This window comes from Camelus dromedarius, chromosome 21 (genome assembly GCF_036321535.1).
Source record: "Camelus dromedarius isolate mCamDro1 chromosome 21, mCamDro1.pat, whole genome shotgun sequence".
Classification (NCBI taxonomy): Eukaryota; Metazoa; Chordata; class Mammalia; order Artiodactyla; family Camelidae; genus Camelus; species Camelus dromedarius.
This window is the reverse complement of record NC_087456.1, coordinates 27,792,223-27,818,319: the sequence shown is the minus strand read 5'-3', so window position 1 is coordinate 27,818,319 and position 26,097 is coordinate 27,792,223. Positions and strand designations below refer to the sequence as shown.

General features: G+C 36.3%; 1 protein-coding gene across 1 annotated transcript in view; it reads right to left on the bottom strand.

Moving 5' to 3' along the window:
• The window catches only part of LOC135318770 (usherin-like), a 228,910-nt gene that overhangs the window by 28,696 nt on the left and 174,117 nt on the right, over positions 1-26,097 (bottom strand). The window contains exons 14-16 of the mRNA XM_064477010.1: positions 25,501-25,684; positions 13,475-13,638; positions 3,175-3,333 (exon numbers count right to left, since the gene is read on the bottom strand). Of these exons, the coding sequence (XP_064333080.1) occupies positions 3,175-3,333; positions 13,475-13,638; positions 25,501-25,684 (507 nt within the window). The remainder of the gene's footprint in view (positions 1-3,174; positions 3,334-13,474; positions 13,639-25,500; positions 25,685-26,097) is intronic.

Below are 26,097 nucleotides of genomic sequence, written 5' to 3'. Positions count from 1 at the left end.
CAATGGTCACATGTAGAAATAAACATCCTCTAGTTTCCCTGTGGAAGTATTTTCCTGGAGTAAAATTTAAGGACTATCTTCCCACTCATGGCATCCCAAATGAGGATAGATTTAACTAATTGCTAATTTGGGAAAAAGAAAAAAAAAAAAAAAGCAAAGCGTGCTCAGATCAGCCCAATGATTTTTTTTTCTTATCTGTCTTCCTGCAGAACAGAAGGTATATTCTCCAATCTGGCTTCTATTATTAATGAAGATGACTTTTATTTGTAATTTACACCTCCCTGATTCTTATGTCTAGTTTACCTTTAGTTTCAAACTCAAGTGGGAAAAAATAATATGATTTTCTGACCACCCCCTAAAATTTCAATACTACTAAAATTGTGCCATTTCCTATGATAGCTATTCTCTTCACATTTATAATATGTAAAATACGTGTGGGCAACCCAGATTGGCGTTCAGGGCGGGTAATATTAGGTGCTGAGTGGATATAAACGACAATGTGCTAACTTTACCTCCACACCCTTTCCTCTGACTTTTAAAAACTTATGAGGATGCAAACGAGTGAAACTGTACTCAGGAAAACAACTGAATATACCTTAACTTCCTTTTAAAAATTAATTATTTACAAATTTTACAATTATTCCACTATTATCAGCAGCTATTACTAAGAACAAATCATTTGCAAGCTCTAAAGATGAAAATACCAGTATGTCATGATCTTAGGTTGGAAACTACGGCCCTGAAGAATCCCACAGTGCATCAGGCCAGCTGAGAAAAGTTTTATTCTAACAAGCAATTCTATAATGGTCTCAACCAAATGGTCAAACTTGCTTGCAAGACAACACTATTAATTTTCTTTGAAAAGTTCAATGATTCTCCACCTATAATTCCAAATGCCTTTATTTAACCCAAAGATTTGTGTTCATCCAACTGAATATAAGTACTGTTTCCTCTTCATATTATGCATGGGAACCACACACTGGAAACAGAGTAATAAACATGAGGGTATTATTAGAATGATACAAAGTTCTGACAGCATTAACCAATTGTTCTTACTGTTCAAATGCCATCATGCAGATAATTTTCACATCATTAATTACAGTGAGTGTCAAGAAATGCCAGAAGTGGCATTTTTTAATGAAAACTAAGGTTTTAAGAAATAATACCTTGTTTAATAGGATTATATAAATGTCTGATTAGTGAATGAGCACACATTTATTATGTAAGAAACTGTTATTTGGATTCTATATTAGTGCAATCATGAAAAAGAGCCAGAGTGTTGTATTCACTTATAATGTTCTATAAAACAGGTCCCAATATGTTACTCTGGAAAACATGCCTCTGGACTGAAGGGTATAAGTGAAGTTTAATTTTACTACTGAATTAAACTGTATGGAAAATAGAGTGACTCTAATTCACAACCTCAGAAATAATTCAACCAGGGGTAACGTCATCTTCAAAATCAATTTCAGTATTTTTATAATTCTCTCTTCTCCTGTCACAAAAGCTTAAGTTTCAGGACACCTGGATCATGCTGCTATTTGGAAGAAAATAAATATTCAAGTAGCAGGTTTGGGGGATGCTTTGCCAACATGGCAGATGTAGACAGATGTTCGCTTCCCTTTGCAATCTGCATTATGAAGTTCAGAGCTTCCATTAAATTCAAAGAAGACTTGGAGTACTGAAGAGATATTTAGAGTTAACATGAAGTGCTGGACTAATAACCAAGTCATATGGAACTGGGTACAAAATGTAGCCTACTGTAGTATGTACAAAATAAAACTGTGTGTGCGAAAACTTGTAAAGCTAATCAGTATGTTAAAACAAGGCACCTTCCTAATCACTTTGAGGAAGATTATGGAACTTCAGTGTTTCTACACAGCATTATACACTTTTCTAACTAATCAAGTAGGTGATACTAGAATTTGGAAAATTTGGTATTAAAGAGAACAAGACGGCAACTTGAGTTGGAATCACACTTTCAATGTTTCTTAAACTAATTTCTCAAACTAGCCTGTGGCTAAACATGACCAACGTAAACAGAAAAGACAGAGCTAGAAGATATAAAAATTTCCAAGTTTTCATTATGTCTTTAGGGAAACGGTATTTAAAACAACTGAGTAAAAAAAAATTTTAAAGACAATGGGTCTCAATAGTTCGATTTCTACAAGCTCCTTTAAAATCTTCATAAAAGTTATATATACAAAGATAATCTTCATGGTTCATTCACACCCTTCTTCTCTCAATTTAATTTCATGTTGTGGGGCGCTACATCTATAGAAATGGCAATGTATGTATAAAATTACACTATTTGCTTGAATTTTAATACTTTGATTTCCCTTTTCAAAAAGTCCACTTCTCAATCCGAGAGTTTAAAAGTTGAACTCCTAATAGAAATATTTGATAAATTTTCTATCATCCTTATACCCAGAGAAAATTATAGACTAGTTAGTTGTAAGATTTCCAGGATTTTTATATATTTCTGAATTAAAATATAATTCATAGATTATTTTTAATATATTTCAGTTATCTTAAACAATATTTCATGGATATTTTCCATTCATTGATAGGTATACTAATATAGCATTTATAGGTAACCATATTCTACAATCTACTTAACAACGTACCAGATCCTATTATGCCATGTACCATAATTTACCGAAAGTTTTCTGAACATTTGAGTGTTTCCAATATTTTTCTATTATAAATAGTGCAGGTTTGGACATACTTCATGATTTGGTGTCCATTTATGACTATTCATTTGAGACACATTTTCTAAAGTGGGTTTGCTTAAGTCCAATGGTTTGTAAAAGAGTAGAGTTTTTCATACATTTTAACAAGTTATTCTACATGAAAAATCATACCAATGAACTCATGCAGATAGCCCAGAGGTTTATATAAGTTCTAGCTTCTCCACATCCTCATTAATGTTGGAAAGGGTAATTTTTTTTATCTTTGAGAATTTTATAAGCATTCAGGTCTTATCAAATAATAAGCATCTCATTTTTACTGCATTTCTTTGATTACTAGTGAGATTTGTAATTCTCTCTCAGCTTGAAACACTGCATGCTAGACAGGGGAAATCACAACACTTCTTGCTAATGTCAAAGAACTTAACTAATGTATCAATTCTCAGAATATTCTATCTTTCTATCACCAAATCTTTGAACTCACTGTATGGGTACTGATCCTCAGTTGTGTAGATTTCAAAATCATCCCTGAATAAACTGTAAGTAAGCCAGTGGGCATTTGGAGAATCAGGTGGACTCCAGGAAAGACTGATGGCAGAAGAACTTTGAACTTGTCCTCTGGGTGGAGGTTGCTGGGATGGAGCTAAATTACAATGGAGAGAGCATTTATTAGCAGAGGCAATCAATAAAGACACAAGTAAACTCAAGTAAGATACCCAGCAACGAGGTCTTTCTGATTCAGGATTACTTTATCAAGAAGACATGTGGTTTACCAAGACATGAATAAACAAAGGATATGCTTCATGAGTTCTCTAAAACAAAGCTTTTTATCTACAAGCATAAAACAAATTTGTAGGTCAATGCAGCTGACATAAATATGGTTGGGGAAAAACCACGAAAGTTTACAATAAGCACTTCTTTTTTCCCCCTTTTTTATTACATCAGAGTTGACTTACAATATTATATTCACTTCAGGTGGATAACATAGTGACTTGATACTTTTATAGATTATGCACCATACAGACTTATTACAATTTTATTGACTACATTCCCTGTGTGGTATATTACATCTCTCTGACTTATTTATTTTGTAACTGGAAGTTTGTACCTCTTAATCCTCTTCATCTGTTTCACCCATTCAACCCCTCCTCTCTGGCAACCACTGGTTTGTTCTCTGTGTCTATGAGTCTGTTTCTGTTTTGTTATATTCATACATTGTTTTTTAAGATTTCACATATGAATGAAAATATACAGTATTTGTCTTCCTCTTCACTTCGTCTTTTTCTAAGAAACCCAATGATGCGTAGCATTTATTTTCTACTTAATTTAAAAGTTGACAGACATAAATTCTGTTAAAACTTGAAATTTAAGCAGTATAATTTTTGGATCTTTAAGAGGAAGTTTTCCATTCCATTAAGCACAATGCCTCATCTTGCTTCACAGAGCACAGTGTAAAAGGAAGAATAATAGCTGTTAATACAAATAGCTATGAATGCTATGGATGTTAAATAGTCTAAATATTAGCAAGAAACAATTTAAATGTGCTATGTGAACACACCAGCACCTGTTAGAGGTGCTAGTATTGCTTATTACACCTGTTAAAAATGCTCTGATTATTAGAGGTAATATGATTGCTTGCATCAGGCCATAAGAGCATTCATCTCACTATTTCAGTGGTATTTTTATAACATAAATATATATCCTGAACACATTCTTATCACTGTACATTTTCCTTCATCTCCCTGTTTTAGAGAGTAAGCCCACATTTCCCCCCAAACTATATAAAGTTAAAGGAGGAAAACAATGCCTAACAATTTTCTAAGGACAATCAACCACCAGATTCTTTACCTCCTTCTGGTTTAAGCAAATGCATAATCCTCCACCTATTTAGAGATGCACAATCTAATCAGGCTTTCTCACTAAATAAGGTATCAAAAGCCCAGGTTGCTGTGTTAACTTATTTTTTAAACTATTAATCTTTCTGTTGTTAAAAAAATTTTTTTAATCATGAGTTAATTAAATAATTATCAATATTTTTATATGAAATGTCTGCAGTCACTAGGTGATAGTTTTTCAAAAGAAAAAGAGGAAGCACGCTCAAGTGATTTAATAGAGAGCTAATAAAGAAACTGTTTCCAAAAGGGTGGGCAGAGAGTAAAGAAATCAAAAGGCACGGAAAGATACTCTGAGGTATCATAATAGAATAGCAGGGTTCTTTCTCTATTGACATCATGGGTCAAACCAGTGACTCACTCACCATATAGTCCTACTCACAGCTAAGAAATTCGTTCACTCATCATATAATTCTACTCATGGCTAAGGTTTATTGCAGCAAAAGGCTACAGAGTAGAATCAACAAAGGAACAAGGTACATGGCTGAAGTCCAGGGGAAACCAGGTACAAGCTCCCAGTCACACAGTGTGTGCTTAATGCCCCCAGCAACATGTTGTGAAAGCACATGTGAAATGTTGCCAACTGGGGAAGTTCATTAGAAACTCAGTGCCCAGGGTTTGTATAGGAGGCTGTTCACCTCGGCAGCCTGTGTCTGGCACATCCTGGAACTGCAGACTCTCATAAGGAAAGCAGGTGTTAAACATAAACCATATAATTTGTACAAAATTTAAGGGACAGCGAGACACTCTTAACAATTCTGAGGATGTCAGGAATGGCCACGAAATCCAAGTTTCCAGATGCCAGCCAACAGTCAACTTTGTAAGCAGGTCTTTTTAAAGATAAGCATTCAGTCCTGCTATGTTAACTTTTCTCCATATGTTGTCCCTATCTTGAAGGGGCATGGCACTCAGGGACAGAAAGGGATGAGAGAAGAGCGTCAGGTGACAGGAGTTATGACCACTCACAGAAGGAAACTCAACTCAAGGCCACCCCTCCACTGAGACAGGGAGCTGAGGATTAAATATTCCGACGTCCCTTTCTGCCAGCCCCCCAGGTGACTGGAAAGTTCCTACTCATAGCTGAAGCCAACTGAAAGTCAGAGGGCAAGGGAGCCTGCCAACTCAGAACATAGAGTCTTCCAACAGAGTGGGAAGTCTGGAGCTGTAATGTGAAGTGAGCCTACACATCAGGCAAAGTCTTTGAACTCAGAGCTATTACAAACTCATCAGTATTCATGAGAGATATACTCCACTTCAAAGACATGATATAGTCCAACAATAACATTTTAAGAAAGTATTTTAAGAGCACTGAGCTTGAAATATATAATATTCCATATATTATGCATAGGCTTCCTAAAGACAAAGTCTTTCAACCTATGGCAGATAATACTGATGTTATATTTTTAAAGAAAAATATCCAAACTAGATACATTCTCACTCTTCCCCCTTTTATATCTTTTTTGGGCGAGGGGGGGAGGATTTGCATTTTTATGTTAAAATTCTAACTGTCTGTATGCCTATTTAGATGTAGGACAAGAGCTATAACAATCTCAAAATGGCACATGGAAAGAGAATTGTTTCCAAAGAGCACCTTATGTTTTTGAATAAAAGGATCTACCATATTTTGGTTGGCAGACTACTGATTGTACATTTGATCTTTCAGTGAATTTTAATTAACTCTAAATCCTGTTATTTTTGGTGGAACTTCGAAGATTCATCACATGTCTCGTCTCAAACACTCTCAATTTATCACATGTCTCATCTATCACATTCTCAAACCCTAACGCTAACCCACAGCAATTTAGTATTTTGTAGTGAGTGATTACATTAAAAACTGCATGCTATCAGGAACACAACAGATTTTAGAGTCAGAGCAATCAAAATTGACCTTTTGATTATTTTGTACTTTTGGTATTTTGCTGAAATGATCGAAAGAGAGATAAATGTTCCAGTTCCATGTAAAAGAGTATAGAAAATTATTTGCATTACATGAAAATTTCCTTGGCAACAAATCACATACATACATACACACACAGGCTCTTTCAGATGTTTAAAGTTGATTACTTTTTGTAACCATCTCTAACCACAATCTTGCTGACTTCACAGTATATATGAATAGTGCCTGTTTGACATTTAAATGGGGATTTTTAAAGACCTGAAGGCTTAGATAATTCAGTGCCACTCTAAGAATAAATATTTAAATATTTTGAAATCTTGGGCATAACTTGAACCCACTTTCCATGTATTGAAAGTAGAATTCTGAGAAAATGGTCATATGTTCATTAGTCAAAGTTGCCAAGAATGGCCTTTTTATACAGACTCTCTTTTAAGGAAGGAAAGTATATTGTGACTACATCCATTGGCTTGGGACGACATCTCAGGTAGGAACTTTGGTGACTGTATAAATGCAGTCAAATGTTAACTGGGCTCTCTGCGTGTTTCTCCTCATTTATAGTAAGAGGCTGACAATGTCTACCATTCAGGGTCAAAACAACTATTATAAATATGTTCTAAAAATTAAAGAAAAATATGATAATGATGTTTCAATAAAAAAGGGAATTTCAATAGAGAAACAGAATGTATAAAAACACCAAAAGCCAGAGCTGAACAGTATAGTAACTGAAATGAAAACTTCCCTAGAGAGGGCTCGATGGCAGATTTAAAATAAAAATAGAATGAGTACACTTGCTGTGAATAGAACTTAAAGATACGGCAATATGATTCATCTAATCTGAAGAACAGAGAAAAAAGACTGAACGAAAGTGAAAAGAGCCTCAGAGACCTGTGAGGAAGGGTCAGCTGCACCATGCACTAACATGTGTGAAACAGGAGCCACAAAAAGGGAGAAAAAACAGAACAAAAAAGATTTGAAGAAATACTGGCTCAAACTCAAAACTCGATGAAAAACACTTATCTACAGTTGCAAAATGCATAATGAATACACACAAAGTGATTCAGACCTCGACACAGGATAGTCAAACTGCTGAAAGACAAAGACAAATTTTGAAAGTACTAAGTGCAGAACAATTCACACACAGTTGAAGGAATGTACAGTTAAAGGCTTACAGAAGCAACAGAGGCCATAAAGGAGTCAAATAACGTATTTAAAGTTTTAACAGGAAAAAAAAAAAAAAAAGTTGTTATCCAGAATTCTATACCTAAGGAAAACTACTCATCAAAAATAAAAGTAAAATAAAGGTATTCTCAAATAACTTTAAAATGAAAACTGAAAAAAAAAAAATTACGAGAATCCACTGTTAGCAGCCTAGCTCAACTAAAACTAGAAATATTAGATATAGACTAGAAATACTAAAGCAATCCATCAGTCTAAAAGGAAATGATACAGAGTGTAAACTGAATCATAGAAAGGTAGGATAAACACCAGGAATGATGAAATCTGTGGAGAAGAAAGACAGAGAGAGGGGCAGAGAAAATATTTGAAAAAAATAACAGCTGAAAACTTTCCAAATTTAATGAAGATATGCATATAAAATCCAGGAAACTCAATGAATTCCAATTAAGATATATACACATAAAAAAAAAAACTAACACACAGACACATTATAATAAAACTTTCAAAAGCCAAAAATGAAGAAGCAAGACAGGTGGTTTGCTATATTCAATGGATTCTTATTAAGATATTTAGCAGAATTTTCATCAGAAACTCTGGAGAAAAGAAAAACAGTAGGATGATATATTCAAAGTGCTAAAAGAAAAAAAAAAAACAAAAAACCCTGCTGACTAAGAATCCTATTCTCAGCAAAACTATCCTTCAAGAGTGAAGGTGGAGTCAGGACATTTCCAGATAAACAAAGCTGAGGGAGTTTGTGACTATGGTACCTGCTCTGCAAGAAATGCTCAAGGGAGTCCTGCAGGGGAACCTGAATACGCATATATTCATAGCTCATTTGTGTTTAAATTTTCCTGACATTCTACTCACTTTTATGTCTGTCCTTGGCTATTTAGCCAGCTTTTTGTCATTCACGTTTTTTATTTCTACTTGCCAGAGAGGCTCTTATAGCTTTTCTTAAAATGATTTTATTATGGAAAAGTATATATAACATGAAATTTAACAAATTAATCATTTTAAATTAATCATTTAAAGTGTACAGTTCAGTGATACTAAATACTTTCATAATGTTGTGCACCAACAAACTGATAATCTTGATTTAATGGACAAATTCTCAGAAAGACAAAACTTACCAAGACTAAAATACAAAGAAATAGATCATCAGAATGTACCTGTACTAATGAGACTGAGTCAGTAATCAAATGTCTCACAACAAAGAAAAGCCCTAAACTTGATGGTTTAACTGGTGAATTGCATCAAACCTTTAGAAAAGAACTCACATCAATTCTTCTCAGATTTTTCCAAAAATCAGAAGAGGGAATACTTCCTAACTCAATCTACTAGGCCAGCATTATCCCAATACCCAAGCCAGACAAAGACATTACAAGAAAGCTACAGAGCAATATCCCTTATGAACTGATGCAAATATCGTCAACAACATACTAGCAAACCAAATTCAGCAACATTATTGAAAGGACTATACACCGTGACCAAGTGGGGCTTACTCCTGGAACACAAACAGATGTAAATTGATCAAAACAATACACCATACTAACAGAATAAAGAAAAATTAAACCATATGATCATCCTAATTGATGCAGAAAAACAATTTGGTAAACACTCTTTCAAAAATAAATAAATAAATAAATGAACTGGAATAGAAGGAAACTGCCTCCAAAAAACAAAATCCATATATTAAAAACCTATTGCAAACATCACACTCAATGATATAAGACTGAAAGCTTTTTCCTCTAGGATCAGGAACAAGGCAAGGATTCCTTCTGTCACCATTTCTATTCAGCATAGTACTGGAAGTTGTAGCCAGAGCAATTAGGCATGAAAGATTAAAAAAAAAAAAAAAAAAAAAAAGAGACCCAAATCAAAAAGGAAAAAGTAAAATTATCTTTGGTCACAGAAGATATGATCTTATATACAGAAAACCCTAAAGATTCCACACACACAAAACTGTTAGAACTAATAAATGAATTCAGCAATGCAGCAGGATACAAAGTCAAAAAATAAAAATCAGTTGGGTTTCTACATACTAACCATGAGCAATCTGGAAAGGAAATTATGAAAATAACTATTTATAATAGCATCAAAAAGAGTACTTAGGACTTAAATTAACCAAGGAAGTAAAAGACCTTTACACTGAAAACTAAAACTTTCCTGGCAGAAATTAAAGATGACATAAACACATGGAAACGCATCCCATATTCATGGATTAGAAGATTTCGTATTTTAAATGTCAATAGTACTCAAAGAAATTTACATATTTAATGGAATACTTGTCAAAATCTCAATGGCATTTTGTTGCATAAATAGAAAAACATACCTTAAAATTCATATGCAATTTTAAGGGACCCCAAATAGCCAAAATAATCTTGAAAAAGAACAAAGATGGAAGACTTACACTTCCAGATTCCAAAACATACTACAATCCTAAAATAATCAAAATAATGTGGTACTGGCATAAAGACAGACATACAGACCAAAGGGATAGAACAGAAAATCCAGAAACAAACACTCACATACATGACCAAATGTTTTTCGACAAGGGAGCCATGATCATTCAATAGGGGAAGCAGAGTCTTTTCAACAAACAGTGCTTGGAAAACTGGATATCCCCATGCGAAAGAATGAAGCTGAACCCATATCTGACACCATTTACAAAAATTAACTCAAAACAGATCAATGTTTTGAATGTAAGACCTAAAACTATAAAATTCTTAGATGAAAACTCAGGGTGAAAGCTTCAGAACATTCACAATATGACATCCTAGCACAGGTAACAAAAGAAAAAATTGACAAATTAGACTCCATCAGCATTTTGAACATCTGTTTACCAAAAGCACTATCAACAGCTTAAAATAAAAAGGAAACTCATAGAATGAAAGAAATGTTTCTGATGATTCTACCTGGTAAGGAGTTTGATATCCAGAATATATATGGAACTCCTAAAACTCAACAACAAACAAATAATTCAATTAAAAAACAGGCGAAGGACTTGAATCTCTATTTCTCCAAAGAAGATAAACAAATAGCCAATAAGCACATGAAAAAATGCTCAAAATCACTAACCACTAGGGAAATGCACATCTAAACTACAATGAGATACCATCTCACAAACAAGAGGAGGGCTCCTATAAATAGAGACAAAAACCAAATGTTGGTAAAGATGTAGAGAAATCGGAACCTTTGTGCACTGTTGGTGAGAATGTAAAATGATAAAGCTGCTGTGGAAAATGGAATGACAGTTCCTCAAAAAAATAAAAATAGAATTACCATGTGACCCAGCAATTCCAGTTCTGGGTATATACCCAATAAAACTGAAAGCCAAGTCTTGAAGAGATATATTCATAGCAGCCTTATTTAGCTAAGCTCATAGCCAGAAGTTTAGGGCAAACTAGAATGTCATTCAGTAGGAAAGCATGCAGAAAACACAACTCTAATTATCTGTTCTGTTTCTATGTCTCCATGTCGAAGAGAATGACTATCATTTTCAAAGCATGAAACAATTAGTCATAAGAAAGAACTAAATCACATAATAAGGAAACATATTAGGAGAGAGGGTCTAACTACTTTCTTTTAATTCAATTCTCCGGCACTCTGGAAATCATATTCCAGGAGGTCCAACCCCACTCCTTGTCCAAAAAAACCAAAAACAAAAACACACCAAAACAACCACAAAAAAAAAAAAAAAAAGCACAGATGCTATTGCTAAACTTTTGCCAATGGTTAAGGAAGTGGAAAAGACAATAGTCACAATCTCATGGTTCCCAAACTGCACAGAACGACACCCTCAAACATTATGATTTCCAAGGAAAACCCATTCTTGACATCAGTTGGTCACAGAGAAAACTACTTGTCCAAGGGAATTCATCGTTTCAACAACAGACAGCACTACATTCCTTTCAATCACATCATATCTTTGGGGAGCTGGTTGTTCTGCCTGTTGCTGGGATGAAAAGCAAGTACCATGTGAAAATCAGGGTAGAACAGGAAAAAAAGCAGTTCCATTCACTCATCCCACAGTTGGCACTTTCCTGCATCCCTCATTTGCTCCCTTCTATTACCATTGTGCCCATCACTCTTGTGCACTGTGCTTTGAATGCCTTCAAAGGCAGGAATCCTGCCTAATTTTTAACAATCAATTACCTCGGTTGATGCTGACCTGCTAACTTCACGCAGTGCTTTGTAAACACTGTGAAACACCAACCTCGAACAGCAGCAGCAAAACCACTACCACAAGTAGTTGGTAGAATGTAGTCAATACCAGGGATCACAATTTTAAAGACACAGAAAGTCAAAAAGGATATTTCAAGAAAAGAATAATTATAAATATGAGTTTTTTATATTATTAAAAGTCGGACGCATTTGGACAGACCAAAAATATATGGCCTAGAGAAGAAACATCTTAAAAGTGAATGTCCACAACTGCTAAGAAATGTAGCCCAGGTTTCCAGTGACCAGACGCTCCACTTTTGCCTGAGGTGCATCTCCTAGACTGTGTCTCAGGTGCAAGAACAGGTAGCAAAGTTGGAGCAGATGCCAACGCATTCACACAAAATTCATGGCAGAATCAATCAAAAAAAATGCTAAGATTCCGTACATGGTATGTAAAGCTGCCACAATTGTAATATCAATGATTATCTACCACTGACATCCAAAGAAATATGCTGATATTTCTGCTGCACACAAATCAATCAATTATATAGCTAATAAGTGAGTAACACATATTAATTCAATGTTCAGAGAATCCAGATATCTGTTTAGACTGTATTTACACTCAAAAGCAATTATGTGCTACTCCTTTCCCAAGAGTAGCCCAAGTACATAGAGTTTTACTTATACTAAAACCCAGAGACACCAGAGAAACACAGGACACTTAGGTACAAACACACAGGTACAAAATCTGAGTATGTCTTGTTAGTCATTAGCTACACCCTGCACTGTGACTCAGGACAGTCTAAAGACACCTCAAGGAGGATCTTCAGTCTACCATCTATCACAAAGGGCTCCTGACCACATGTTCTCACCAGGCATTTCTTGGGAATTCTGGAAAAGGCAAGGATATATGATCTTGAAGTAAATTCAAAGAAATCATCAATATGCTATGAAATTGTAGGAGTGCAGGTGACCTTGAGAAGTCAATTCCAGGCACTGAAGAATAGTCTTGAGAAGTGAAAAGATATCACACATGTAACATTTGGCTCCCAAGAGTTACAACAAAAATGTGACAGATGGTTAAACAACGAATGCAACTCAGAGTAGAAAGAAGGGAATATCAAATACAGGAGCAAGTTATACGCTGTGACAATAATGAGAACAACTGCTACAGTGTCAATAAACTGACAGCAGCAGAGTGTCCATAACATTTGGGGGCTGAAAGGACACAGAACTCACCATAAAGAAGTGTTAATCTTCCATGTGGTATAGCAATTACCTGGAAATGTTCTTGTGTGTTGACCAATCATTCTGGTTTAACCAAGGCTGTCCTAATTTTTGCATTGAAAGTCCCACATTCTAGGAAAACTCTCAGTCGGGGGGTAAACCAGGACCTTGGTCACCTTACTCGTGATACCAGTTCCAACACACCACTGTACATTCCCCACTACTGACATAATCATATAACCACATTCAATGACCCAATCAAGAGAAAAATTTCATTTAGTGTATTTTTTTTTTCATTTCTCACCTAAATTCTCCCACATTGTACCTAAGCCCTTCTGATGGGTTCTCGATGGAGTGAGAAATTAGTGAGACGCTCTGCCCTGCGTGATGTTGCTTCACACACCAGCATCAGGCCAGAGTTCACTTACTTTTGCTGCAGCCCAGTGGATTGTTGATATCCAAATGGCTTGCACTGGGAACACAAGTATCACACTTTGAGCCAGTGACAAATCGTTTACAGAAACACTGGCCTGTGACCAAGTGACAGGTTTCATTCAAGGCTCCTGAGAGATGACAATTGCAAGGCTGACATCTGAAAACAAGAGGAATAAACCATCAAAGACAGTAAGTGTTGATTAATAATGCATAGTGTAAGTGACATCTATTAATAACATCACGGAATAAGAGAGTCTGTTTTAGCCAGCATTTTGAAAAGGATTCTTGAGCTAAACAAAGATGAAATAAAACAAAACAGAAAAATACCTTTATCAAAATGCTACTCACAATAAAATTTTTATGAAGCCTTCTCTTTATAAATTAATTAACAGCAAAAAAAGTGTTTATTGCTTTTTTATATGCTACAACACAGCTTACGGATTATTTTGCATACTAGTTGCTCAATTAAGAATACTATAAACTTTTCATCCTCACAAAAGCAGTTCTCCTGACAGCTATAAATTAAGATCAGATATCCATAAAATTAAAATAATCTTTTCAAGTGTCTTTCAAGCTGTGAAACAGAAAACTGGGTGTGATTATTATTGCTCCCCCTAAAAGTCTTGCAATTCTATAGTTTTATAAAGACAAAATTATATAGTCTTATAAAGACTAAATTTCATGAAGAAAACCAAGTTTGAGGAAGACATGTTCAAACACTGTTGATGACTCAGTATGTTTCATTTCCTTTTTTATTTTATGCATAAACTCATTGACCCAGAATGATTGGCGAATAGAGTATTATTCTGATCTATGAAAAGATGCTACTGATATAAATGTAATGAGAGAACTTCATTTCAACTTAAATTTCTTGGACCCAACATTGCTCGTAAAAATCACTGTCTTGGCATTTTGCCGTGACAGAAACGAAAACCAGTTTTCTCAGAATGAATTACTCAAACACTTAGATCATGCCAATGTCACTGATTAGGATAAGGAATTTTGGCCACAGGAAGCACTAGAGAGACAAAAACAGTACATGTCAGAAGACCACCGCCTTTAAACAGGGACCTTGCATACAGTACATTTAAAACAACATTACGGATTCACCTATATTTTCTAATAAAGATTCTGGATGGACAGAGTTACTTTATCTCACTGCAACTTTTATGGTGTGATCTCCTGGGTAATCATTCAACACCCTTAAAAAAGCCGATAAAAGCTAAGGCTGCTAAATAAGCTGCAAATTTGTTTTATGGACTAATATCACCCTGGGAATAAATAAAGTACAGTCTGTCTCGAAAACCACTATACTGTAGTTTGCCCTTTTTATGTCATGATAAAAGGACATTTTCCCTACCAACAACTATACTGTGTCTTTTACATACAGACATTGCATCAGAACTCCATCTCATATGATATTTTGTTTAGGCTAGTTAAGCATGAGAGCTGAAGAAAATTATGCATGGAAATTAAAATGGAATTATAGAAGCAACAAAATATTTAATTTGTGCCTAACTTCATTATATGCTATCACTTAGAGTATATTGTTTGGAGGCTTTTAATGTAATAGTGGGAGGCATAAACGATAAGATGCAAGCTTCTCTCAATGCATACATATACATCACCACACCACTCATGGATAAGTGTCTCCTGAGTATTTCAGTTTTTATTACCATTCACTCATGAGACAATCACATTTATTTTACATACAGTACACTTAGAGTAATAGTTTCCAGTGTATAACATGATTCCTTTCCTTGATGGAGATCTATTTTCTTCAAGCTAACTGCCACACGCTTAACTCCAAGTCAGCTTCGTCAATATCTGTGGGATATTAAGTTCCAAATCCAGGTGGAATAAATAAACCACTTTCCTAGGAAAGCATGCAGTGTTTTAGCAATTAAATGTGACTCCTCCTGATTTCACAGTTTCTTATCCCAACCACTGTTACAGCCAACTTCACTGACTTCTAATAATTGCTTGACTTCAGTAAGAGAGATTTTTACCTGAACGAAGTTCATAGGAGACTTTTTGGGATATTATAGTTTGTTTTTAGCCTAAAGGACACTGGGGACAATTTTGTAATTAAGGTTTAAGTAAAATGATTCCTTTAAATTACTCAGCCACTTGAATATAATTTTAAGTATTTCCAAGACTCTTTAGCAAATAAGCTACAAGTTTGATGTCATTTTACAAGTTATCTCTTCTCAAGAGCATCTCCTAAATGAAATATATTTCACGTTTATTAAAACAAAATTATACATAATAATGGAAAAGACACTTTAAGCTTAGAAAGAGAAACACCAAACTAAGATGAATTGTGATATTGATTTTGTCAGGATAAATGGGTTTTGTAATATTAATATAAAGAAACCTTTATTACACTGACTCTCCTGGCACGGCTAGAGCTTCTCCCACAATCTGTTTAAAATCTTCATTTTTCATCCTTATGGGAAAACCTCACTTGCTAAATGGATTTCATAAAGAGTAATCTGTCAAGATTTATACAGATAAACAATTTGTGATGTTTATTGACCAGTTCATTATGGTAAACAAAACAGGAGTAAAACACTGCTAATCTCTGCCAGCCTCGTCCTATTTCAGTTCTGTTTGGGTCCTTACGTAACTCAGCATTTATTGGATACAATGGGAAAGAAGTTAATTGGCTTCTGTCTCTTCAGTCACAATGCTCATATATTTCCCTTTCCAGGGAGCTTCTTCCAGTTGTGGGAACAGTAAGAGAAGGGGGTTATTCTACTTATTACTACTGTGGAAACATCACTATGAATGAAGGGACTGTGGTTCAATAGTGAGTTTTACTGTCAGAAACTTCATCCTGTGAGGAAGAGCTACTGTGGGAGGTCCAGGGATACGGTCCAGGATATAGATAACTTTATGGACGTTTCTCGTTGGACACCTCTCTTCTGTCTGGGGCCTCAACTCACAGGTACCATCAAATTGATTCAAATATATTGATCGACATAAATAACATTCACTGAGGGCCGATTATTCTCCAGGAATGGAACAGGCACTGAGGATGTAAAGATAAGCTGTCCTTGTCTTCAAAGAGCTCATAGTCCAGTGAGAAATGTTCTTTAAAAAATGGAAAGAGCAGTAAGAAAGATGTATGCAGACTCTCTGGGGGCACAGAAAAGGGGCAACTACTTAGTCTGGAAGTAAGGGAGGGGGACAGGGAAAGGAGTATTAAGAAGGAATCTTGAAGATGTTTGGGCTGAATATTAAAAGATGAAGAGGAATAAACCAGGCAAGTCAGGGAGGGGAGAAAATAGACAAGAAACAGCAGGAGAGGATGTGAAATTTGAAGCAATTCAAAATTTGGGGATGTAAATTCAAAACACGGAGGTGGTGATAGATAAAGTTGGAAAGGTAAGCAGAGGTGAGATATTGCTAGACTAGGTGCAACTGTGGCAGTGGTAAGGAGTGGGACAGATTTAAAAAATGTTTAGTAAGTAAAATCAATAGGATGGGGTGGACAAGTTGAAAAGAGTGAAAGGGGAAGCCAAGAGGAGAGAAGGGCATAGAGGTACTCCCACCGTTCTTATTTGCTGATGGGTGGATCATGGGGACATCATTTAACACCAAGAATAAAGGAGGAAGAGACCTTAAGTTGTTGAGGAATTTTAGACAGGGGTTATTCACAATTATTAATGAACAGAAAAGAAAGAGGCTTCAAGACAAATTGGAGAAATTGGACGAAGAGTTTTCTTCCATCGGTCCCCAGCACAAAGACTAGAAACACAGTAAGTGTTCAATACATGTTGCTGAATAGCTGAATGAACAAAGCACTAGGAGAGGTTTAGACTGATAACAGGACACTACAGCTCAATTACCAATGTAACTCTTTTGAGCCCTTTCTGATTGGCATAGTTGTCCCCCTGGCTAACCTCTACTCAAGGAAGGGACCACTTTTCTTCAAGGGCTGACCATCTGCTCTGACTCCCTAAGGCTGGAAGATTTCTAGGTTCAGTCCTCTGCTGCAGGATCTCTTGAGTGTTAGAGTGCCCTCTAGAGGAGGGTGGTTTTCCCCTCTACAGTGAAGTATAGTTTCACTGAAATTCTTAGTTTTCCTTTCTTCACAGCCCACCAGCAGCATCAGATTCTCTAGGAACTGGAATCTCAGTTCCAGGAGAGGGACTTGGGGCTTGGAGATTCTGTGTGCGTGGACCGAAAACCATACTCACGTGGCTTATTGGAGAGGAAGTGAGCAGTACTGTGTCATCAAGAGGGGAGGATTTAACAGTGCCCAACCCACCACTCTCCCTGGTGAAGCCGTCCCATAAGTAAAGGGACTCCTAAAAACTGGACCTGGGCAGTGACGTCCTTGAATCCAGGCAACAGAGCCATCTGAGTCCAGGGTGGGGACATTCCTGCCATCTGAAGAGCTTGCTTAGCAAGGATCTGCCACTTTCTTCTTTGATGGCACTCCAGTAATATAGACTATGTTCAACACACTGGTCTCCAAGACCAAACAGTTAAAAGAAACAGTAATCCCTGAACACTCACTATAGTAAAAATATGACACATGTTTACATCTAGAAACTCTAGCGTCCCTTTCCTTAGCTTCCCCATTATATTAACACAGTAACTTTGAGGTCAGAAAGCAGATTCAAATTCATAGAGCGCTCTAAGGGAGAAGCAACAATACTAATTCTGTGACCCTAGAAGTCAGAAAAAAAGACTAGGCAAGAAAGTAACAGGAATGAAATTTTTGCTTCATATGAAGAAGAGATTTCTATCTTTCTCAGATGAGAGCTGCTTGGCATGTACATGAAATGCTTCATGAGATAATAAGCTTTTTTTAGTCCCATGTTTTCAGCAGAAGCTGAATGTCCACTTATTCTGAAAAGGTGATTTAGGTAGAGAAATGTCTAGGGGTACAGTTTAACCAAAAATTACTTTTAAATTCCTTTACAAGTCTATAAAGCTCTGATTCTTGGATGCTTGGTGGGACTAAATAACCTGCTCAGGGTGACAGTGAATCTGGTTATACAGTTAGTAATCTTTATCTAAAAAAGAAAGCATCTTTACCTAAATGTTTTAGACTCTGTGGTCCCCATGACCTCTGCTGCAACTCAACTCTTCTGTAGCTAGTGTAAGAGCAGCCACAGACAGCACGTAAAGACTGACTATTACCATCTTCCAATAAAGTTTTATTTCCATAAGCAGGTGGCAGGTCAGCTCTGGTCCGCAGGCCATAGCTTGCTGAACCTTGGTACAGTAGGTTGAATTACGCACGCTCCCCCTCAACAAGGCCGAAGTCCTAATCTCCAGACCTTGTGAATATGTTACCTTCCTTGGCAAAAGGAACTTGGCAGATTTGAAATGATGAGATTATACGTGAATGCCTGATGTGATCACAAGGGTCCTTAGAGAAGAAAGGTAAGAAGGTGAGCGTTAGAGAAGATGTAAGAACATAAGCAGAAGTCAAGAGATGACAGGAAACACTACTCAGCTGCTTTGAAGGTGAAGAAAGTAGCTGTAAGCTAAGGGATGTGGGTGGCATCTGGAACTGAGAAAGCAAGGAAATGGACTTTCTCCAAGTGTCCAAAGTAAGCATAGGCCCCATGACACCTTGATTTCAGCCCAGTGAAACTAACTTAGGAATTCTGACTTCCATAACTGTAAGATAACAGGTTAAGATAATACATTCATGTTGTTTTATGCCACTAAGTTTGTAGTAAATAGTTGTATCAGTAACAGGAAACTAATAAATCTGGTCTAGGAGAAAGGCCATAATTGGAACTAAATATCTTGATATCCAACATTTTGTTATTTCTATTACATCGCATTGAATAAATGCTACTAATTTACAATATCTGACTTTTCTTAGGGATTTGCATAGAATAAGTATTAAAGGAAGATATATCATTTAGTGGTCATGGCAGACTGCAAAAAAATGACAATTCTTTCACCGTTCTCTTCCTGCAGGTCCTTCACAAACAACACTGATTCCTCTCGTCAAAAAGCAGAGTCTGTTCCCCCTCTCCTGAATACAGGCTGGCCTGTGACTTGTTTGGCCAACAGACAAAGGCAAAAGTAACATTGTAGCAGTTCCAAGCATAGGCCCCCAGTGTCCCAGAACCCTTCTGCTTTCTTTCTTTCATCTCCCTCACCCTAGGTAAGAGCCAGCTGTCAACAAAGAGTCTTGGAGGAGCAGGCATCGATGAGGCACCTTCCCCATTCTTCCACTATTACATCATGAAAGGAAATAAGTGGACAAGAAAGTTATCTGCTTCCCTTTGAAGTCGTCGATCTGGTTCTCAGAGAAAAGACCAATTGAGATCCACTGGAAACATGCATGTAAAAAAATGACCAGACCACATCTATAGCTTAGTGTTCACATGGAGAACAGGTGCAGTGAAACCAAAAATAATCTGGTCACAGAAGACTTCTACTTGATGGTTTAGAAGTCTGAGCTTTTAGATTCCCTGGCCAGCCTGGATCCCGATTCTCTACCATCCAAGGGATACTGTACTTCATGGTGTGTCAGCTCGTGAGTAAGAGGCAAGTAGTAATACTTCTGGCTCCTTAAGGCTTAAAAAAAATAGACAATATACAACTAGTGAATATAGAGGAAAGAAGTGATTATGTAAGAAACCTTTGGTGGATTGTGATGTGTGGATGTCATGTCAGATGAACTGGAGTAGTCTTGTAGGCTGCGGGAAGGAGGACTTGGAGTTACAGGTCAACTTGAGGACAGGACCAGAGAGTGCACTGTGTCAAACATGGGTCTCAACTACCCACTGAGACAAACTGAATGTGGCCCATTTTTTTGTCTCATTGCCTTTGGTTTAGACAGATATGATATACTTTTTTTTTTTTTTGCTTTATTGATTTTTCAGTGGGCAGAAGTTTTTTGCTCCTTTGTTTTCCATACTGATTCAATCATGTTTGCTTTATGTGTCCATGGTAAATGGAGTGATTTTGCACTTGGATCAGCTTTTAAAATAAATGCCCCCTTTCTGTGATAGACAACTTCTGAAGAATGAATAACTTGGATAAAAAGAGGCAAAGGATTTTCCAGCTTGCTCCTGTTGTGTTTGGTGCAATTTGTTGTTGTTGCTGTACTTTAGGGTCAGGGACTATTTTATTTTATTTATTTTGACCTTGGAAGTATAAAAAGAAGTATACAAAATAAGCCAAGCGGAAAATATAGCAAACATCGCTCTGCATGGTAAAGAGAACATGGAGTAGGGTTGGGGATATGTGTGAACTTCATGGAGGGGAGTTAAATAAAATCCTCTGAATATATAAATGGAAAAAGCAGATGAGAAATTTTAATTTATTTTCTAAATCAGTGAAGAGATACAATACTTTTCCTTGCTTAACAATACTTACAATCTTTGTAGAATTTTAGAAATTAATGTAATAAATTTATACTTGTAAGTACCTCACACAGGGTGAGATTCAAGGTACAGTTGAATGATTTTAGATGATTTTCTTCGTTTTTTAAAAACTTTAATATCAGGGCCCAAATAGTTATTTTTCTATACTGTATGTGTGTATACATTTAGACCATGAGTGGATTTTTTTTCCTTTGGGGAATGAAAATTCCTTATATTTGATAGAATCCCATATATTTGAGCCATCTTTGCACACATTTTCCAAATAGTCAGTGTTAGTATATATATACAAAGTAACAACCAGGAGTCAACAGAGAGATTTCAATATCACTTAGGAATGGGATGGAAAACATAAAAAGAATAAAACCCATTTATATCTCTTCTCAATGATGAGCAAAAGTAGAAACTCAAGCAAGTCTCACTTTCCCATTTTGAAACATCTTTCTCTATGACCTTCTGTGCTAGAGAATTTCTTCTCTAACAGTCATCAGTGTTAAAGTGAAACCCGACAGCAGAATTCATCAGTGGAACAGAAGGGTCAACTCTAGACACAGGCATTCCGTGCAACTGATTAAACAACAGACAAGTCCTGCTGATCTCCTTGGGCCCTATATGGTCAAGGGAGGCTTTATTTTCACTCTTTGTTTCAGAGAAGCTGCATTATATATGGTGGCTCTTGCTTTCAATTTCTAGCAGCAGCCTATGCTCAGTATCAGAGCCAACTCTGCCCAATCTGACAGCATCTGAGCCCTACTCACACCTGGGTAGTGCGGACTTAAATAGATTTTTTTTTTTTAAGGTTTATATCCCTTTCATTAAGATGATGATGGCATGGGACTTTTATTTTTTATTTTTGGAGGAGGTGAGGAAAGTAAAGCAAATGAGAACTTCTTCTGTGTTGGCTATATTAAGAATGGGATGCATGAGGGACATGCAAATTTAAGACAGAGAGACAACAAGCCATAGGCCTAGAGCCTATGACAGAGATATGAATGAGTGATAATATATTTGAGAGGCATTTATACACATGTAGTGGTTGAGATCATAGATACAGATATGCAAGTTGAAGAGGCATACTAAATCAGCAAAAGAGACAGAAAACAAATCAGAGAAGGAGAATCTTGGAAGCCAAAGGAAGAGATAATTTTAAGAGACAGGGAGAACAATAAAATAGTTGGCACACTGGAGAATCATGAGTCATAAGAAGAAATCATAAATCAATTTTACTTTTATGGGGCTAATATCCCTATCTGCCATCTGGATATAAAGTGAATCAATTGCATTGTCTGGACTTTCTTAGGTAATAGAAAGTCCTACAGTTACTTTATATTGCAAAGCACAGGTTCAACAAGATCAAAACTGGAGGCATTAAACTTTTTTATTTCAAATATATTACAAAGCTATAGTAATCAAAATGGTATGATACTGGCATAAAAACAGATATCTAGACCAATGGCACAGAATAGAGAGCCCAGTAAAAAATCCACACCTATCAGTGCATGGATCTTCAAAAAGGGTATTAGGAGCATACAATGAGGAAAGGATAGCCTCTTCCACCAGTGGTGCTGGCAAGACTGAATATTCACAAGCAGAAGAATAAAATTGGACCCTTAAATCACCATATACAAAAATCAACTGAAAATGGATTAAAGACTCAAATGTAACATCAGAAACTAAAACGACCTGAAGTAAACATAAGGAAAAAGCTTCCTAACAATGGTCTGGTTAATAATTTTGTGGTTATGACACCAAAGCTCAGGCAAAAAAGTAAAAAGGTGAACCAAAACTCTTTTGAACAACAAAGGAAATAACCAACAGAGTGGGGGAAAAAAAAGATGAACTAAAAAGCTTTTATACAGGCAGAGGAATTAATCAAGAGTGAAAAGAAAACCCACAGAATGAGAATATTTTCAAACCTTCCATCTGATAAGGGGTTAATATCCAAAATATATAAGAAACTCCTAGAACTCAATAGCAAAAATACAAACAACCTGATTTTAAAAAGTGAGTAAAGAAAGTGCATAGGCATTTCTCCAAAGAAGACATGCAAATGGCCAACAGGTCCATTAAAAGGTGTCCAACATCACCAGTCATCAGGCAAATGCAAATAAAAACCACAGTGACATGTCACCTCACACCTGTCAGAATAGCTATTCTCAAAAAGACAAAAGCCAGGTGTTGGTAAGGAGGTAGAGAAAAGGGAGCCCTTGCACACTGTTGGTGGGAGTGTATGTTGGTACAGCCACATGGAAAACAGTGTAAAAGTTCCTTTAAAAATTAAAAATAGGACTATCATATGATTCCAGCAATCCCACTTGTGGGTATATATCCAAAGGAAATTAAATCAGGATCTTGAAGAGCTCTCTGCACTCCTATGTTCATTGTAGCATTATTCACAATAGCCAAGATAGGGAAACAACCTAAGTGACCATCAATGGATGAATGGATAAACAAAATGTGGTGTGTGCGTACTTCCTTATTTGACTCGATATAATTATGAGTCAACTAATATGTAAAGATATATCATTCTATTCATATGAAAATTGTCATAAATCTTTTTACTCTGAACCCACATTTACTCTGGATCTTTTACTCTGTTGAACCTACCCAGCTTTTCAAACTTCAGCTCCATCTCCTAGACTCTAGCCTACACTCAATCCTTTTATTTTATTGAGTTCTGCTTTCTTGATTTTAACCTAATACTATAGTCATCATTGTTGTTGTTTTTTATTACATAGTTTATGGCTCTTCTTATTCCTCATCAATTTAGGTTAACTTTTCAAGCCAGCTTTGAGCCCAGGGACTGATTCCAGTGTTAGCCAGTTCTACTGCAGAGCAATAGGTGTAAACAATTCTTGGTCCAGGATTAGACTGAGATAGGGAGTGGGTTGAGTAGATAAATGAAGGAAAAGCAGAATGGGGTAAAGTTCAGCCTGAGTCTTAAAGTATTGAAGGGGAAAGGAAGTGGTATAATGAAAGGAATCAGGTTTCACTTAAAGAAAGTTAAGTGAAAAAGTTGAGACAATTAGACATCTCTTGGTCATTGAAGAGGGGTTTTGCCAAGAAGAACAAGGGAGATCAAGAGGGAAAATGGCTGAGATGGGCACAGCATTTCATAGACAGGCATGAGCAGCCCAAAGACGACAGCTAACTGGGGCAGATATTTGTCTTTTGGTAATTAAGTGTTGTCAGAAAGACTACGGAAAAGTCAGGAACTCAAACGACAGAGGTGGCCAGGAGTGTAAGAAACCAAGTCCAGAGTTCCAACTGGGGAATATGTGAGACGGTCTTTCAACAAAATGTACCTAGAGGAGGTAGTATGTGCAATAACTGGCCCTGATTTTACTATCAAAACCCTGGTAACACTTATTATTTAACATTGACTGTACCATGTGTTTTTCTATACTCCGAGTGATTTAGTATTTATAGAAAAGAGTGGTGATACTCTCAGACTAACCAAGATGATAGTCCAATGGTAACAGAAGTGGATCAGCATGGATTTGAAAAAAAAGATATGCAATAAGAATATAAAATTGTTTTCATAAATATTCTAAATCTCATTTTAAAGTTTTTTTTTAATCAAGTTGAATTTTGGTAGAAAACCAAATGAACTAGTTTGAGTTCTTTTTCAATAATTTACCTTGTCACCCTGTCCACACTCTAATCAAGGTGTTAATGAAGAGTGTAATGGCCAAAAAGCAGGCAGCAGGGGGGCAATGAGTTGAAAAGATAATATCAAACCTTTGAATAATTAGCATTTATATTTATAAATACACACATATTGAGAAACAAATTTGACTGGTGTGCACAGAACACAGCACTAGTTTCTTGGGAATAGGAACCTCAGATAATTCATGGATATAGTCCCAACCCTAGACAAATTTATAATCTAACCAGACCAAAACACACACACACACACACACACACACACACACACACACACGAAATTGGCATCCCAGCACAGCTTAAGAAATACAGCAATAAGCACAAATGCATGAAAGCAAATGCAACAGATATAAAGGAAATAAGAAGTAGGACATTAAAGACAGTGTAACTTTGAAAAGTGGTTAATTTACTTTCAGCATGTATTTTACACACTGGGAAAGAAATCTTATCACTGAATACAAAGATATGTTTCTCATCTGCCAGTCTTTAAACTTAAATTAGAAAGGCAAAGAGAACATAAATGCATCAGTAGATTAATTTAAAAAAGCAGTTAATTCAAGGGCCCCGTAGAACAAAATATGTACACACATATGCTACCAATCGTCCTTGTGCGTGCACGTGCGTGTGTGTGCGCATGTGTATTTTCCTCTCTGAGTATTTCTTTACCTGTCTTTCTCCACATCCAAATTTTGAATTCTCTGTGAAAAAGTAATTTCATTTAGTTATATGTTCCCAGACCCTAATACTGGACACATCTATCAATGTATGGCAACCTATACTGTGGAACTCTAGGAAATATGCAAAGATTACCATTATGTTTAATAAATGCAGACATCAAAGAATAAAAGAATACATCAACACACTAAGGAGGGCAGAAATACTGCTTTTTACAAAAGATACTTCCAAAAAAATCACTGTTAGTTAAAGCAAAAAGTCACTGCAAATGTAACCTATTAAAATTATAAATGGTTTTCATAAATATTTACCTTCCAGTCTGAGGATCAAATCCAAAGTAAAGGTCCTTACAATGGTCACAACCTTGCCCAGCAATGGAGGCATCTTGGCAAACGCACTGGCCAGTCAAGCTATCGCAGATGTGATTAACTGCACCAGCTGTGTGGCAGGAACACGGCAGGCAGCCAGTGGCATTGCCCGGAGAAATATAAAAACCTGGAAATAAAGAAATGAAAAGTTTCCATTATGCTTTCTATCCAGTCTTTTCTCAAACAATAGTATGTTGGTTACACCAAGAAACAGAGCTCTCTCACGCCACCACTTAACTCCCCATATGAATGTGGCTGAGCTCTTCTTGACCAGTAAGTCAATTACGACCAAAGAAAGACTGAGTGAATAACTGACGTTGTTCCTGGGTGTCGTCCCGGCACTGACAATTCAATGCACGTAAAACCTCCTTCATGACCTTTCCACTAAAGACTGGTCCTCCTCTAATCATCTCCATTTCAGCAAACAGCATCACCATGTAGTATTCAGTTGCTCCCAAACTGGAACCCTGAGGTACCATTGCTAAGGCAGCCAGATGAAATACAGAATGCCCAGTTAAATTTGAATTCCTGATAAACAAT